The 18,861-nt window shown below is 40.3% G+C and overlaps 1 protein-coding gene across 2 annotated transcripts in view; it reads left to right on the top strand.

The window, feature by feature from the left end:
- The window catches only part of lyst (lysosomal trafficking regulator), a 357,679-nt gene that overhangs the window by 108,118 nt on the left and 230,700 nt on the right, over nucleotides 1-18,861 (top strand). For both annotated transcript variants that reach the window (XM_043680023.1, XM_043680014.1), the window contains exon 4: nucleotides 15,218-15,311. In XM_043680023.1, the coding sequence (XP_043535958.1) occupies nucleotides 15,218-15,311 (94 nt within the window). The remainder of the gene's footprint in view (nucleotides 1-15,217; nucleotides 15,312-18,861) is intronic.

Here is an 18,861-nt window from a genome sequence, read left to right as displayed (position 1 = left end):
AAACATAGGAACCAGAGTTGGCCATTAAACCTCTCGAGCCCACGGCCCTCCCCATTCAATATGATCACAGCTAATTAAATACTTCAACATTTTTTACCCATCCCATCCCCTGTATGCTATTGGTAATCAGAAATTTATCAATCTATACCTTAAACGCGCTCAAAGAATGAGCTTCCCCTTTGAGGTTGAGAATTCTAGATAAAAACTTGAATATTTCTAAAGATCAGAAAATGATTCTAACTTTTATATATCATCTTTGTTGTTAACTTACCATACATCAAAGAAGTTTCAGAAATGTCAGCCAGACTACTAAGACCCTTCGGATTCCTAGTAGCACACAAGCCCACCAACTCTCTCAAACAAAAACTAACAAACTCAAAAGACCCAGTACATCCCATGGACAAATTCCATGCAAGGACTGCCAGAAACACTACATAGGACAAACAGGAAGAAACTTAGCCACCAGGATACACGAACACCAGCTAGCCACAAAAAGACACGACCCTCTCTCCCTCGTAGCTACACACTGAGGGGAAAAAAACCCACCATTTCGACTGGGACAGGCTAAGCAAAGACATGCCAGAGAATTCCTAGAGGCCTGGCACTCCAACCACAACGCCATAAACAAACACACAGATCTAGATACCATCTATCAACCCTTCAGAAAATGAACAGGAAATGACATCACCACAAACCCCAGGACCCCATCCAGGACAAACATATAAATAGAAAGCAGGAGACAACAGCTTTGCTTCACTTGGAGGTCGCCATGATGATGTTACCTGGCCAGGTAACGAAACTTCTGGATATCAAACCTACAGCTCAGCGAGCAAACCTACACCCCATAAGTAGTGGAATGGAGAGAAGTGAGTAGGGTATATAGTAGGATGGGAACGCATGAGCGAATGTGGACTGGATAGGGATAAGATGTATGGAGGTTAAATGTGAGAGTCGGAATGCAAGTGGTGAGAATGAACGGGGGAAAGCAGGTTGGGGGAAGTGTTATGGCGGACATGATTTGGAGATGCCCGTGTTGGATTAGGGTGTACAAAGTTAAAAATCACACAACACCAGGTTATAGTCCAATAGGTTTAATTGGAAGCACTAACTTTTGGAGCGCCGCTCTTTCATCCGCAACCACCCAACGAAGGAGCAGCGCTCCGAAAGCTAGTGCTTCCAGTAAACCTGTTGGATTATAACCTGGTGTTGTGTGATTTTTAACTTTGTTATGGCGGAAGTAGTGATTCACTGAATTTTCTGTCACTGTAGAATATGGAAAGCAAAGCATTTAAAAGTCATTTTTACATATTTTATATGTGTTGATGTATAATGCTTGAATTTTAATGGCATACTGTGTTATAGTGCTACTTTGAGATTTTAGATTAATTTTTTAATGCATACATTTGTTCATGGGATGCTGACTCTGGTAAAGGCAACTTGTCATCCATTCCTAATTGCCCTTGAAAAGATTATGGTGAGTTAAAATAGGGTTTTATAGAAAATGGGTTTGTGAAATATGCCATAGTCTAGTGCTTCCCAAATGTTTTCTCTCATGAATAAAACGAAGAATTAGAGATACTAAAGATCTGACACAAAAACAGAAATTGCTTGAGAAACTCAGCAGACCTGATTTCTTCAGCAATTTGTTTTTGTTTTCTCTCTCTAGCTCCATTTTGAATCTTGAAAATTGTCACAATCCTTATTCAGAACTGAGTGAAGACCTGTTGGAACAGGAGGATGGTTGTTGTAACTTGGTCAGAGCTCTGTGATGGCCGTTCTTGCATTGGATCTTGCAACTCCAAAATCTTAGCTTATGACCCCAAACGGCTCTGAGTTCTGACCCCAAATTTGGAAAGTCCTGCCATAGTTCTTCACTCTGCATTGCATGCACATAATCCAATGAAACTGTGTTCTGCTGTGGATTTAATTCCTTCAATGCATGCAGCGAATGTAATAAATTCTGAAATGCTGAGGTTCCTTTGGTGATTTTTTTTATATAAATGATTTGCTTCGCAGTCTTAATGGAATAAAAGGTAACAAAGGGAAAACTAATGTCACTGTCCAGTTGAAGAATAGTCTGTCTGAAATGGCCTGGAAGGATATTAATTTAATTACAGATCAGAAAGAAGTTCTGTAATTACATAATTCCTTGCCACAGTAATTTTTCAAATCTTATTTGGTTTTGTTGTTTGTGTCCTTGAATGATTAAAGTTGAAACTTTATTGCTGGAACAGCACAGCAGGTCAGGCAGCATCCAGGGAACAGGAGATTCGACGTTTCGGGCACAGGCCCTTCTTCAGGAATGAGCAGAGAGTGTTCAGCAGGAGAAGATAAAAGGTAGGGAGGAGGGACTTGGAGGAGGGGAGTTGGAAATGTGATAGGTGGAAAGAGGTCAAGGTGAGGGTGATAGGTCGGAGTAGGATGGAGGCGGAGAGGTCAACAAGAAGACTGCAGGTCAGGAAGGCGGTGCCGGGCTGGAGGGATTCAGCTGAGACAAGGTGGGGGGAGGGGGGATGAAGAAACTGGTGAAGTCCAAGTTCATCCCCTGCGTTCTCCTGCTGAACACTCTCTGCTCATTCCTGAAGAAGGGCCTGTGCCCGAAACGTCGAATCTCCTGTTCCCTGGATGCTGCCTGACCTGCTGTGCTGTTCCAGCAATAAAGTTTCAACTTTGATCTCCAGCATCTGCAGACCTCACTTTCTCCTCCTTGAATGATTAGTAAAACTAATAAACTGTCAGAAAGAGATGATTGGTCAAAGACTGAATCACTAAGAGTTTAAATTGAATAGAGCTGCCATTACATAATTTTGGTATTCTACAGGCCAACAACCGGTGGGGAAGAATATAGAGGAATGTGTTTACAAGGATAATTACAGAAAAGTGCAATGACTAAAGAATGATGTTAATGGCTGACTTCAGGATATTTTCGGATAATTAAGAATGCTAGAGTAAGGAACAGAGGAGAGGAAAAGCTCCTGAATTATGTTCAAGAGAATTTTTTTGATTTCCAGCAGAATGAGAAAATAGCATTGTTGGTTCTGGGGAATGGAGTGCTCTGAATGGATCAAGAATACAGTCGTACTGATAAAGACATATCATATTTCTAATTGCTAAAATATGTATTGGAATATTAATGGAAGTAAAACTTTAACAAATGCCAAGTGTCAGAAAATGAGATTGGAATAGTAAGGTGGTTGTTTTTGTTGGGCTCAGACTCTGAACCAAAGGACTTTTTTCTGTGTTGAAGACATCTGTGACTCTCTGACATTAAGATGCTGCATGATGTAACCTGCAAAGTCTTCTGATGCAATCTATGGATTCAAACTCTCACATTGTTTTGAAAGAGCAAAAGGACATATTCTAGTCTAAGGAGGTGTCAATACCCAATCCTGAGATGATCAAAAAGTGAATTTTCGTAATTGTATGGGTGAGTACCCCCTCCCCATCTGCATTTTCGTAATTGTACGGAAGAGTACCCACCCCCTGACGACAACCACCACATTTAAGCCCCAGCATCCTATTTGGAAAACAGTAAAGCAGCTGTATTGGCTTCTGTATTTATTCTTTACATGCATTCTGCCAGTCAAAAGCAGCAATACTTGTTTCTTAAGAACTGGAGGCAGTAACCTTGTGACATTTTATAGCTGTAAATTTGTACTTTTTGAGTCCACCAGTATAGCAATTGTGAACTCTAGTAACATAACTAACGATGAGACCTGCACAAAACTCATGTCTTTTGGAAAATACTCCAAGAATTTTAAACTATTCCTTTTTAATTTTAACATGTAACCATACATGGTGCGTGTGCACTCACCATCTGCTAGATTTGCTACTGTCATACTCTTTAAATGTAATAATATACAGGCCGCTTGATCTTGTGTGATTGAGGAAATCCACTCATTTGCCTTATTAGAAGAGGCTCCTGAATTGAAGATAGTAATTTATTGCATGTGAATAACTAGTAACAAGTTACATTGATATGGTAGACGTTGGTATACAGACTGAGAAAGATCTGAATGTTAGGTCTTGCTCCTCTGCAATCCTAAGCTGTTCTGCTCACAAGTACATGTGACACAGTGGGTAATGCTTATGACATTCCTCAATATTAACCCTTTTAGTCTCATACAAACATCTCCCTCCATGCTTTTTCCTCATTATTAGTGTGTAGATTTGTGTGCTTTATTTAATTTACCACTACATCCACTGCTACACCTCTACCCCCAAAAAATGATTTTACAATCAGCAGATTTGGAGGTTTCAAGATCACATTACAATGTGTTTTCTTTTGACTTAGAAGACTGGTGTTATACTGGATTAAAAACTGATGTCTTTGATTCTTTTCCTGATAGTCTGAGGTCTGTAGGTCCCTTTAAAACAGGAGGACCTTTTAATCTCTTGGTCTCCATCATAAAGGATGTCATTCCTGATTAGTTTATTTGCAGTGACTGGACAACTTTTATTCCCTTGGGTTTCTTTCTTGGAGAGTGCCTTTTTTTGGTGGAACAGGTAATCTCTTGTTTTGCAGTATCCTAAATCTTCAAAAAGGTATTTTCTTCCTCACTGTTTCCTGAATCACCTGACATTGGTTGTCACTTCTCAGTGATATTTTTCATAAAGAAAATATGGTCTTCATTGCCTATTCCTAATTGCCCTTGAGAAAATGGTAGTGTGCTGTTTTCTGTCAGTTGGTGTATGTCTTCCCACAACACTGTTAGGGAGGGATTTCCAGAATTTTGACATAGTGACAGTGAAGGATCATGTCTGGAGAAGAACTTGGAGATGGTGGTACTTCCATGTATCTATTGCCCTTCTCCATGTTGTAGTTGTCAGTTTGGAAGGTGCTGTCGGTTTGGAAGGTGCTGTCTAAGGAATCTTGGTGAGTTTTTCCGCTAGCATATACTGTTGATACTGTACCTTAGTGGTGGAGGGAGTGACTAACACCACACCCAAAGTCAAGTGGGCTGCTTTGTCCTGCGTGGTGTCAAGTTGGAACTGCACCTATCTAAACATGTAAGGGGTACCACACTACGAACCTTTGCTTTGTAAATGAAGAACAGGCTTTGGGCAGTCAGGAGGTGAGTTAGTTGCTGCAGGATGCCTAAATCTGACCACCTGCTCTTGCTACAGTATTAATATGTTTAGTCCATTAATATGTTCAGTATCTTCTCATGATAACCCCCTAAGATATCATTAATAGGAGACTCATCAGTCGTAATGCCGTTCAGTGTCCAAGGGCAATGGTGAGATTCTATTCTGTTGGAGATGATCATTACCTGGCAGTTGTGTGGTGCAAATGTTAGCCTAAGCATGGGCAATGTCCATGACTATTTGCAAATGGGCATGACTACTTCACTATCTGAGGAGCCATAAATGATACTAAATATTATTGGATTATCACCAAACATCTCTACTTATCACCTTATTGATGGAGAGAAGGTCATTGATGAAGCAGTTAAAGATGTTGGGCCTAGATTATGACCGTGAAGAACCCGTGCAGTGATGTCCTCAGCGAAGGTGACTGACCTTCAACCACAGCCATTTGAGTAATGACATAGTGCATTGTTACTCAGCTAGTAATCCAAAGACCCAAGCTTATGCTTAGGGAACACTGGTTTGAATCCCACCATAGACGATGGTGAAATTTGAATCAATGAAAAATCTATAGTTATAAACGAGCCTAATGGAAACCATTTAAACATTGACAATGATGTAAAAACCCATCTTATTTACTAATGTCCTTCAGTGAAGGAAATGTGATTCTTATCTGGTCTAGCCTACATGGCACTGTTAGTTCCACAGCAATAATGTTGCCTCTTAATTGCCCTATGAAATGGCCCTAGCAAGTGACTTAATTCACAGTCAATTAGGGATGAGTCCTTAAAGCACTGTTTTCTTTCTTTCAATTTCATGCTATCTTTAACTTCCCTGGTTAACTACAGCTAGCTTATCCCTTTCCTGGAATCCTGCTCTCACTGGAATATATTTTCTGCGGTGAGCTATGAACTATTTTCTTAAATGTCTGCCATTTTTCCTCAACTGAATTTACAACTAAATTCCTTTCCCAGACCACTCAGCTAGCTGTACCTTCATTACTTTGTAATGACTTATGTAAGCTTACTACCGCTGTTTCTGACCCAAATTCCTCCCCCTCATTTGAATGCCAAATTCTACCATTTTACAATCTCTGTTTCCTCTGAGAGATTTTATTTTGTGACATAATTTATTAAACCTGCCTCATTACACCTCACCAGATCCAAAATAGCCTGATCCATGGTTGGATCCACACTATATTGTTCTAGGAAGCTGACCTGAATTCCTTGTCATGGCAACCTCTGCCACTCCCAATCCTCTTGTCCCACAACTAACTGATGAAGGAGCAATGCTCCGAAAGCTAGTGCTTCCAAATAAACCTGTTGGACTATAACCTAGTGTTATGTGATTCTTAACTAAATCTATATGAAGATTAAGTTCACCCGTGATTAATGTGCTGCCTTTTCTTAATTTGCCATCATTATCTCCTTTTCTTAATATGCCATCATTCTTGGTCCTGCAGACGAGATACTGTTGGGGATGGGGCCTGTAGTCTACTACTCCCCTTGTTATTTATTACCTCCACTCATTGGATTCTATATCTTCTGATCCCAAGATACTTTCTTACTGTAGTATACATTTCATCACATGCTAACAATTTTAGTAGCAGAAGCCTACAGAGAATGTTTCAGGAATCCTAAGGAGGGACCCTGGTCAAACGCACATTGAGTTTGAAAGGATCAAATAAAGTAATTTTGAAAGGTGGTTAAGAGTATTGAAAATATATCAAACATATGATGCTGTTAGAGAGCAAAAATTCACTTCCTGAAGTAATGAGATCTCGTAGAAGAGCAGAGAGTTAGATCTGCAAGATTAGCAGCGGAAATGACCGATGATTGAGTTGTTTCATAAATCAAAGTTTCCCTTCCGACATCACTTTCAGTCTGTGAAGAATACAGAGTGAGAAAAAGAGAAAAAGGTGAAAGGGCAAAGGAGATTTCATTGAAGATAATAAAGAAAGTTTACCACAGAATAAAAAGGAAACACAGTAAGGGGAATGATTTTTTAAAAATCAGGTGTTTATCACTGCAATAAAGTAGGCCACGAAGTTGCAGTGGCGGTATAGAAGAAGCACTGGGAAGACTGATATGGGAAAATACATCAAGTAGTAAAGGAAGGCACGGTGGAATCTAAAATGCAGCAACAGAATGTACAACATGATCAGGGATTGGATGAGATAAAAGTGCCAGATCTCTTGCAAGAGTGAGAGATACTCATGTATGCCAGGAGGAGCAGGTAAAGAAATTAAGATTTTGAGGGGTATGGGAGCAAGTCAGTCTTTGGTGAGAGATGACAGATGTAATTCAGAAGGAGTATTGCCAGAAAAGATGGTAATGTGTGGAATTCATGGTGAGAAAAAGTGTTCCATTATGTAAAGTGAGGTTGGAGAGTCCGGTGAAAATTGAAGTTGTGGTAGTAGTAATGGCAAAATTCTCAGTTCCAGGAATACAATTTGTCTTTGGTAATGATGTAGCTGCATCACAAATAGGAGTAATGCCTTCTGTGGTTGAAAAGCCAGTGGAAAATCTGGCAACTCAGGTATTACAGAAAGTATGTCCTTGGATTTTTCCTGATTCTCTAAGGTCACAAAGGCTCAGGTTGAAGCAGGAGGAGAAATCAAAGAATAAAGAAAAGGAAGTTGAAGTTTATTTGTCTGAGATTGTTTGATCAAATGGTTGGAAAAAAAACAACAGGTAAAGAACAAAATGAATATCTTTAGTTATGAGAAGTTAACTGAATTACAACAGAAAAATGAAAAACTAAAGCAAGTTATGTTAAAATTCTATTAAAAAGAATCTAGATATATCCCAGAATGTTACTATCTTAAAAACAAGTCTTGATGAGGAATTGAAGACTATCAGGTGGTTGAAGTTCCTAAAGTTGTATTAGATCAGTTAGTCATAGAAAAGTATTGCTGTGGCTAGCACATGAATTACCAGTAGGTGATTGTTTGGGAGTAAGGAAAACTCGAGCCTAAATACAAAAACATTTTTAATTGCCTGGACTGTGTAAGGATATGATTGAATTTTGGACATGTCATACATGTCAGGTAATTGGAAAACATCAGGCAGCGAGAAAACTAGCACCCTTAATGCCCATTGCTGTATTTGAGGAACCTCAAAGTTGGAAGCTGCAGTAAATCTCTCCTGGCTGCGACATTCACTAAGAGTTTTATCTTGACGCTTTTTTCCTCTCCCTGAGCTGCTGGAGTTGCATGTGAGACGGTCTGTTTTCTTGATTTGCCTTTTACCAAGAGTGTGATTATGGGATGTTACTATGTTGGAACAGTTAATTAGTAATGGTTACTGTATCTATTATTCTGTTAAGTTTTCCAGTAGAGTTAAGTTATTCCAATTCCTTCTTTCCTTTCTTGTACTATATTTAAAACACAACAATAAAGTGTGTTTTGCTTTCAAGCTAGTATTTTGACCAGTTGAATTGCATCTAGAATGCAACACCTTAAATTTACCTTCAAAATAACAAAAAGAGTTAGAATCCCTACTGTGTGTAAACAGGCCCTTCGGAGGGTCAGTGTGGACTTGTTGGGCCGAAGAGTATCCCACCCAGAACCATTCCCTACATTTACCCCTGACTCATGCACCTAACCTCTACATCCCTGAACGCCATGGGCAATTTAGCATGGCCCATTCACCTAACCTGCACATCTTTGGATTATGGGAGGAAACCGAAGCACCCGGAGGAAACCCATGCGGACACTGGGAGAATGTGTAAATTCGACACAGATAGTCGCCTGAGGCTGGAATCGAAGCTGGGTCCCTGGTGCTGTGAGGCAGCAGTGCTAACCACTGAGCCACCCTGCCCCCCCCTTTTTTAAAAAAGAAGTTAGTCTAGACTGTCTTCTGAATACTTTGAGGGGGTTTGGTCTGGCCCATATGTCTGACTAACTTGTTAGAATATATTTGAAAATGTAAAGAGTTGTTTAATGAGGACTTTGGAACTAGAAAACCATAGAAAATATGAGCAAGAGTAGACCAGTCAGCTCACTGAGCCTACTTATAGAGTCATAGAGATGTACAGCATGGAAACAGACCCTTCTGTCCAACCCGTCCATGGCGACCAGATATCCCAACCCAGTCTAGTCCCACCTGCCAGCACCCGGACCATATTCCTCCAAACCCTTCCTATTCATATACCCATCCAAATGCCTCTTAAATGTTGCAATTATACCAGCCTCCACCACTTCCCCTGGCAGCCCATTCCATATACGTATTACCCTCTGCGTGAAAGAGTTGCCCCTTAGACCTCTTTTATATCTTTCCCCTCTCACCCTAAACCTATGCCCTCTAGTTCTGGACTCCCTGACCCCAGGGAATAGACTGCCTATTTACTCTATCCATGCCCCTCATAATTTTGTAAACCTCTATAACGTTACCCCTCAGACTCTGACACTCCAGGGAAAACAGCCCCAGCCTGTTCAGCCTCTCCCTGTAGCTTAGATCCTCCAACCCTGGCAACATCCTTGTAAATCTTTTCTGAACCCTTCCAAGTTTCACAACATCTTTTCAATAGTAAGGAGACCAGAATTGCATGCAATATTCCAACAGTGGCCTAACCAATGTCCTGTACAGCTGCAACATGACCTCCCAACTCCTGTATTCAATACTCTGACCCATAAAGGAATAGATACCAAACACTTTCTTGACTATCCTATCTAACTGCGACTCCACTTTCAAGGAGCTATGAACCTGCACTCCAAGGTCTCTTTGTTCAGCCACACTCCCTGTGACCTTACCATTAAGTGTATAAGTCCTGCTAAGATTTGCTTTCCCAAAATGCAGCACCTTGCATTTATCTGAATTAAACTCCATCTGCACTTCTCAGCCCATTGGCCCATCTGGTCCAGATCCTGTTGTAATCCACTACACCTCCAATTTTGGTGTCATCTGCAAACTTACTAACTGTACCTCTTATGCTCACATCCAAATCATTTATATAAATGACAAAAAGTAGAGGGCCCAATACCAATCCTTGTGGTACTCCACTAGTCGCAGGCCTCCAGTCTGAAAAACAACCCTCAACCACCACCCTCTGTCTTCTAACTTTGAGCCAGTTCTGTATCCAAATGGCTAGTTCTCCCTGTATTCCATGAGATCTAACCTTGCTAATCAGTCTCCCATGGGGAACCAAATACTTGATCGTGGCTGCTCTTCTATCTCAATGCCATACTCCTATATGCTTCACATAACACTTGACACTGTAGCCTCAAGAAAGAAATAGATTGCTAAAGTATGTTCAGTCACTTGGCTTCCACGGTTTTCTGTGGTAACGGAATCCAAGGTTCACCTGAGTGAAGAACCTTCTTCCCATCTCAGTCTGAAGTGGCCAACCATGTAACCTAAGACTCTGATCCTTTTGTTCGAGACCCACTGGCCATGGGAATCATTTTACCTACATTCAGCTTGTCCTGCCCCCACAGACTTTTATATGTTACAATAAGATCACACCTCATTCCTTAAACTATGGGGAATACAGGCCCAGTCAACTCCAATCTCTCTCCAAGCAACAAATCTGGCAGCCCAGGAATCAGTTGGTGAGCTTCTGTTGCACCCCTTTTATGGCAAATAAATGTTTTTTTGAGTAAAGAGACCAAAACTGTACACAGTTCTCCAGTTGTGTTCTCACAAAGGCATTGCACAGATACAGTCAGACTTCCTTGATCCTGTACTTCAGCTCACTTGTAATGGAGGTCAGCATGTCATTTATCTTTCTAACTGCCTGCTGCACGTGTATACTTGCTTTCAGCGACTGATACAACATCACCCTCAGTATTTCCCAAAATATCACCATTTAAATAATATTCTGCTATCTGTATTTACTGATGAAGTAGACAGCACCACACTTATCCATATTATTCTGCATCCATCATGCATTAGATCACTCCCTAGTTGTCTAAATTGCCTTGAAGTCTCTTTACATTCTCCTAATCACTAACAATCCCCTCTAGGTTTGTTCACCAACAAACTCAAATATTTTATTTGATTCCCTCATTGAAATTATTACATATTCTGAATAGCTGGAACCGAAGGACTAATCCGTTTGGTCCTCTACTTTTCACTGCCTTCCTCTTGGAAAAAGATCCATTAATTCTTTGTCTTTGATTCCAGTCTGCTAATCAATTCCCAATCCGTGCTAGTATTCTTACATGCTTTGATTCTGCACCACATTCTTTTATGTGAGATGTTATCAAAGGCTGTCTGCAAATCCAAATGAATTATGTCCACTGGTTTCTCCTTATCTATTCTTATAGTTAGGGCCTTCTAAAACACACTTCAGTAAGTTTGTCAAATACCTCTCTAAAATCTATGTTGACCGTGTGTAATTCCATGGGATGCAAGTGTCCTGTTATTAATTCTTTTATAATAGTCTGTAGTATTTTCCCTATTACTGATGTAGCTCTCCTCTCTCCTTTTTAATTAGGGGAGTTTAATTTACCAGCCTCCAATGTGTCAGAACTGTTCCAGAATCTACAGATATGCAGATGAAGTGGTGTATGTGGACTTCCAAAAGGCATTTGATGAATTGAGTTTATTGCCATGTGTACCGAGGCACAGTGGAAAGCTTTGCTTTGTGAGCAATGCAGGCAGATCATATAGTTAACTAGCATAGATAAGTAAATAATAGGTAAACAGTGGCGATAACAAAAGCACAGGTACTGTTAGAATACTGATTGAGTTCATTTAGTAGTCTAACAACAGTAACGTAGAAACTGTTTCAAAACCGGCGGTGTGTGTTCATGCTTCTGTACCTTCTCCCCAATGGTAGAGATTGTAAAAAGAAAAATGCCAGGGTGGGATGGATGGATCTTTGAGAATCCTGGCGCCTTTCCTTGACAGCGGACCTGGTAGATGGATTCTATAGATGGAAGGTTGGCCTTTGTGATTGTCTGGGCCGAGTTCACCACTCTCTGTAACCATCTCCGATCTTGAATGGTACAGTTGCCATACCAGGTAGTGATACATCCAGGCAGAATGCTCTCTGGCGCACCTATAAAAGTTGGCAAGGGTATTTGCCGTCATGCCAAATTCAATTCATATTATAGGCCCAAGTGTATAAAGGATGCAGGAATACAGTTCCCTCTGCATAAACAGTTGAAGATGTGGTTGGTTGAGAAAGTGGTGCAGTGATTCCTGTGGAGACCTACAATCTAATTCCCACTCAAATAAGATGACAAGATGTTCCATTTTAAGATTTATACTGTAATAAACAAAATAAAGCTACAATTAAATAAACTTAGCAGGCCACTAATATATTAAACTACTAAAAGGTATCCTCCTTTTACTAATTGAGACTGAGTACCCGATGCTACATTTATTCATTGCATCACATTTTCAGCAGAACTACAGTCCTTACAGTTGCAGTCTAAAGTTACTCATAGTTTCCAACAGTCATTCCCATCTCGCTAAGTCATAATGTTCAATGATGAAAATTGTTTCCCTCAGTCTTTTGGGAATCCTTGAACTGGTTTGTGGCCATACTGCCTTGCATCCTTAAATTTCTGTGGATCTTATTTCTTCAACCAGAGGATGAGCTCCAATAAGTATCCCTCATGTTGGCTGACTGAAAGTAATGCCTTTTTCCTCCGGTATTCAGTGCAACCACTATTTTCCTGTCTCCTCCTTTAGGGCGCACTCTCAAAGTTGAGACTATCTAGGTCAGGCAGTCTTAATGATTTGCAGGTAATGGGGCAAAACTCTTTTACCCTCCGTCTTTTAAAAGTTGACACCTTGCTTTGAACAGGATTTGACGTGGACCCCGTCTCCATTGCAACCAGCACTGGGCAAACATTGACTGACAGCTCTCTCCATAGCAGTGGCACCAGGTGGGAATGGTGGCCACTGCTGATGGTGCAGGTAGGCCAAGGAGGGTTTGCTCAGCCAGGTTCCAGGACATTTGGGTAATTGGAGATACAATCAGCACTGAGTGACAGGCCCCAATTACAAGGTGATGGTGAGAAACAAGCAGGACCTTGGTGGAGTAGATTCCCATTGAAATGGGATGGACTGTATGTAGGGTTAAACCTGTCTGGCCACATTGTGTGTGGAGGCCTCTCCCGATGCTTTTTTTTGTAGTTTATGCATTTATTAACATAAAACATGTGTTCAGGTTATTTTATCAACACTCATTTATATTGGAGCAATGACAGGGTGATGCCCTTAATTAGGTATTAATTGCTCATTTATAGGTGTAAAACCCCCCAGCATCTTCACAGCAGCTCAAAATTGTGGAGGCATGCACCAGATAAAACAGTGTCAGTTATGTTGCTATTGGCATGGCACTTTAATTTAGGAGAAAGTGAGGACAGCAGATGCTGGAGATCAGAGTCGAAGAGTGTGGTGCTGGGAAAGCACAGCAGGTCAGGCAGTGTCCGAGGAACTGGACCGACGGCGTTTTGGGCATAAGGCTTTTATCAGGCTAATGCCCGAAATGTTGACGCTCCTGCTCCTTGGATGCTGCCTGCTGTGCTTTTCCAGTGCCATACTTTTTGACTTTAATTTAAGGTCTACCTTTCTATTTTCTAGGCAAAAGTGAGGACTGCAGATGCTGGAAATTAGAGTGGTGCAGGTAAAGCACAGCACGTCAGGCAGCATCCGAGGAGTAGGAGAAACGTCGATTTTCCTGCTCCTCTGATGCTGCCTGACGTGCTGTGCTTTTCCAGCACCACTCTGATCTAGAGTCTGATTTCCAGTATCTCAGTCCTCACTTTTGCCTAGTTGATTTTAACCTTACTGTGAATCCTCTTGCAAGGATGCCTACCTTGAAGAAGTTCTCCTCTTCTCTCTACAAGAATCCGGTGAGTCTCTCTTTCTCACTGCAACTCCAAGGTCATCTCCTTTCCACTTTCTAGCCATTGGTGGCTTGTAAAATACTATCCATGCAGTACCAAAGCAAATGTTTTATAATCAGCCTTTCTAATACACTCTTTCAGCCTCAACTCGAGTATTGTATCCAATTCTGGTTATCCTGCTTTGGGTAGGATGTGAAGATTATAGAGACCATAAACAATAAGTTTATGAGAATAGTTTTAGTAATGTGGTCTTCATTGAATAGATTGGAGAAACTGTTTTTGTCCTTAGGAAAGAGAAGTTTGAGTCATTAGATTACTTACAGTGTGGAAACAGGCCCTTTGGCCCAACAAGTCCACACCGACCCGCCGAAGTGCAACACACCCATTCCCCTATATTTACCCCTTTACCTAACACTACAGGCAATTTAGCATGGCCAATTCACCTGACCTGCACATCTTTGGACTGTGGGAGGAAACCGGAGCACCCGGAGTAAACCCACGCAGACAATGGGAGAATGTGCAAACTCCCCACAGTCAGTCGCCTGAGTCGGGAATTGAACACGGGTCTCTGGCACTGTGAGGCAGCAGTGCTAACCACTGAGCCACCATGCTGCCCACAAAGTCATATATCAAACCAAAAGATTAAAGCTGTTAGAGAGAAGCTGTTCCCATTGGTGGAAGGGCTCAGTACTAGATAACACTGAGTAATGATCATTGACAAACGAAGCAAAGGAAACTGAGAAGAAACTTCTTTATGGATTGAGGATCTGAAACATACTGTTATGTGAAGGTGGCAGATACAACAGGGGGCATTACAAAGTGAATTGGATAAACAAAAATTGTAGGCCTACAAGGAAAGTTGAGAAGTAGTTTAACTGAATTGCCGTTGCAAAGAGCTGGCACAGAAATTATAGGCCAAATGGCATTCTTAGTTGTAACCTATGAATGGATAAGTATTTAACACACTGTTATTAGCCTCCGTAGCAGCCGAGCGTGGAAATCCAAAAATAGCCACTTCGTTATGTTTCATATTTAACCTTGCTTTCAGCACACGTATTGTTTATTTTTAATTTTCACTTGATGTCTCTTTTCACTTCATAGTGAGGAATTCTTTTAATTTGAGAGGTTTGAACTGCATTGTTATTATTAGTATTCACAGAAGTGTGAAATGCCAACTGCATATTTAGATTGGTTGATATGCTTGAGTCATTGCTTCTGATTCCAGGCTGATTTGGAAAACTTTCAGACAAGTGATTGGAAGCTCACTTTGGATATTATCTAATTGCTCAAGTCGTGTCATTGGTTACTGTCTTTTGATAGGAATTAACCTGCAGAGAGGAATTGCTTACTCTACTCCTGTCTCTTCTCCCTCTTGTCTGGAAGATGCCTGTTCAAGAACAGAAAGCTCCAAAAGGTCTGTCTTACTATTCCTATTTGTTTATTTGAATATTGTGTTTCGTAATATTTATGGAATGCTAACAAGTATTCATTCTTGCTTTTGTTGTGAGATTCGTTTATTTAAAGGCATAATAGATGCATTATATGAAACAATAAAAACTAGCATGCCTTGGTGGAGTAACTCAGTTCAGATTTGATTGTTATGTACTTAAGAAACTGGTCTTTGCTACGTAAGTAAAATTAATTATATATAGATTTTCATTCTTTAGTTATGGCAAAAGCTCAGAATTTCTATTATTTTATTATGTCAGTAGATTTGATTTGTTTTAACCTGGATTGAAATATGGTTTAGTGCCACGGATTCGTGCAATAATAAATTCAATGAATAAACTATCACATGCTTAATTTGCAAGTGTGGTTGAAAATATATTCTACTAAAGAGCAGAAATTGGACCATAATTTTTCATTCATGCCAGAAAATATGTAATACTTCATGTCTCAAAAGAAAGACAGTGATTTTGCAATCATTTGAGACTCCAGCAACTGAGATTATGATGGAAGCAGTTCTACAGTGCTTCAAAATTACTAAATTAATTTGAAATCCATTGGATCTGTAACAATCTATCACTCTTAAATACAAACCAATGCTCTTCTGTTTGTGCAGATAAACTGCATAAAAATAGCGATGTTACTGTGGTTTTTTTTCATAAAGTGAGAACATACCTCCAAATTCTATGTTTTTAATGCACTTGTTTAATTAAACTATGTATATAAAGAAGTAAATTCTCCAGCTGAACTACCAAGCCAATGTAATTCATAATAAATGGACTGGGAGGATATTTGCCATCTATTTCCTGTTCAAGAGGCAATAAATGACCAGGAGGCATTTTAGTGTGATAAGAAGTTAATAAAAATGTATGCACACTTCATGTATCCAACATTATTGCTACATTTTGTAATAATAAATTAAATCTGAAGAAATAATCAGTTTTTGATGCATGTAATTGTTTGAGGTGATTTCATAGAATTGTGCAGAAATACAGTTAGTCTGGGACACAATAGTAATTAGAAGTAGGAATTAACCTTTTTTAAACAGTGATTATAAAACTATGGAGTACAATATTTTTGTTCAATTTGATGTTTTTGAGAGAAAAGTTATTTATCATACCATCTGGGTGGCACGGTGGCTCAGTGGTTAGCACTGCTGCCTCACAGCACCAGGGTCCCAGTTTTGATTCCAGCCTTGGGTGACTGTCTGTGTAGAGTTTGCGCATTCTCCCTGTGTCTGCGTGGGTTTCCTTCAGGTGCTCTGGTTTTCTCCCACAATCCAAAGATGCGCAGGTCAGGTGAATTGGCCATGTTAAATTGCCCATAGTGTTAGGTGCATTAGTCAGAGGGAAATGGGCCTGGGTGGGCTAGTCTTCAGAGGGTCAGTGTGGACTTGTTGGGCCAAAAAGGCCTGTTCCACACTGTAGGTGATCTAATCTAATCTAAAATAAAATAGTTTAATGAAAAGGTTGAGTTAACTTCAGATACATAGCTCAAACTCTGAAACAAATACTCAGTGAGAGCTAATTAAGTGATTTTATAATTGTATATGAAAGAGGAAAACAAACTGAAAAATAATTCTTGTGATTAATGTCATCCATCGAAGTGTATCAATTGTCAACTCTGACTTTTAAAACAACTAAAATCCACAATTACATTTAGAAATTGAGCAAGTGTAATTGTGGGTTTAAACTAGTTTGGCAAAGGGGTGGGAACCAGAGCTATACATCTGAGAGGGGAGTAGTTGTGTTGGGGAAGTGATAGGATGTTCCGAATCTGTTGGAAAGGTTTTTCATGTGGTGAAACAAAGGGATCGGTTAAAGTGTGTCTGCTTTAATGCAAGGAGTGTCAGAAATTAGAGTGATGAACTTAGAGCATGGATTATGACTATGATGCCATAACAGAGAAGAGGGTTTCACAGGAGCAGGAATGGTTGCTAGATGTTCCAGGATTTAGAACATTTAAAAAGAACAGGGAGGGGGTGTAACATTGCTAATTAGAAGTGTGTCACAGCTACAGAAACTAAGATGATCGAGAAAGATTTGACTACTAAGTCAATATGAGTGTAAGTTAGGAACAGCAAAGGAGCAGCCACCTCATTGGGGGTTTTCTATAGACCCCCTAATAGCTGTAGGGAGATCAAAGAACGCCTAGGCTGGCAGATTTTGGAAAAATGCAGGTATAGCAGGGTTGTTGTTATGGGTGACTTCAACTTTCCTAATGTTGACTGGAATCTCCTCAGTGCAGATGGTTTGGATGGAGCAGTTTTTGTCAGGTGTGTTCAGGAAGGTTTCAGGAGTGGCTCAGTATATATGACAAGAAGTGAACATGCAATAAGAGTCCTTTATTTGAACAAGTGTGTTGAAAAAAATAATTAGACTGAAAATCCATGGAATATAAAGAGATAAAGTGAAATTGGAAATACTTTATTTGAAATAATTTACATTTTAGGCATCTACACAAGATTATTCACTGATTTGTGTTATCTTCTGCCTAATCTCTCACTTATGGGAAACAGGTTTGTAACATTATCCCCTTTACCAACACAGCAGCTACGAAACATGCTGGAAGTTGTGAAAGGCGCACTATAAAAGCAATATTGCATCTATTTAAAACCTGCAAAACACACAAGGACACAAAAGTAAGATAAAGGTCCAAAAGGTAGTATTGATGCAACTTTAAGTTCTGTTGTCACTTACACCTCCCATAACACAGGACACAGGATCCAGTGATTTAGTACCATCCGCCCTTTCTTAGGCCTTGACTGTATATTAAACTGACCAATGAGGAATGGCTGGTTGCCTGAAAATAATTAAAAAGAGTAAGTCACAGGTAGATAGGATAGATAAGGCGTTTGGTATGCTTTCCTTTATTGGTCAGAGTATTGAGTACAGGAGTTGGGAGGTCATGTTGCGGCTGTACAGGGCATTGGTTAGGCCACTGTTGGAATATTGCGTGCAATTCTGGTCTCCTTCCTATCTGAAAGATGTTGTGAAAGATGTTCAGAAAAGATTTACAAGGATGTTGCCAGGTTTGGAGGATCTGAGCGACAGGGAGAGGCTGAACAGGCTGGGGCGGTTTTCCCTGGAGCGTCGGAGGCTGAGGGGTGACCTTATAGAGGTTTACAAAATTGAGGAGCATGGATAGGATAAATAGAGGTCTTTTCCCTGGGGTCGGGGAGTCCAGAACTAGAGGGCATAGGTTTAGGGTGAGAGGGGAAAGATATAAAAGAGACCTAAAGGGCAACTTTTTCACGCAGAGGGTGGTACGTGTATGGAATGAGCTGCCAGAGGATGTGGTGGAGGCTGGTACAATTACAACATTTTAAGAGGCATTTGAATGGGTATATGAATAGGAAGGGTTTGGAGGGATATGGTCCAGGTGCAGGCAGGTGGGACTAGATTGGGTTGGGATATCTGGTCGGCATGGACGGGTTGGACCCCGAAGGGTCTGTTTCCATGCTGTACATCTCTATGACTCTAATAATAGAAGTATCCCTGTTTAAAGATGCATGAATT

Source organism: Chiloscyllium plagiosum, chromosome 3 (genome assembly GCF_004010195.1).
Source record: "Chiloscyllium plagiosum isolate BGI_BamShark_2017 chromosome 3, ASM401019v2, whole genome shotgun sequence".
Classification (NCBI taxonomy): domain Eukaryota; kingdom Metazoa; phylum Chordata; class Chondrichthyes; order Orectolobiformes; family Hemiscylliidae; genus Chiloscyllium; species Chiloscyllium plagiosum.
This window is presented reverse-complemented; position numbering and strand designations above follow the sequence as displayed.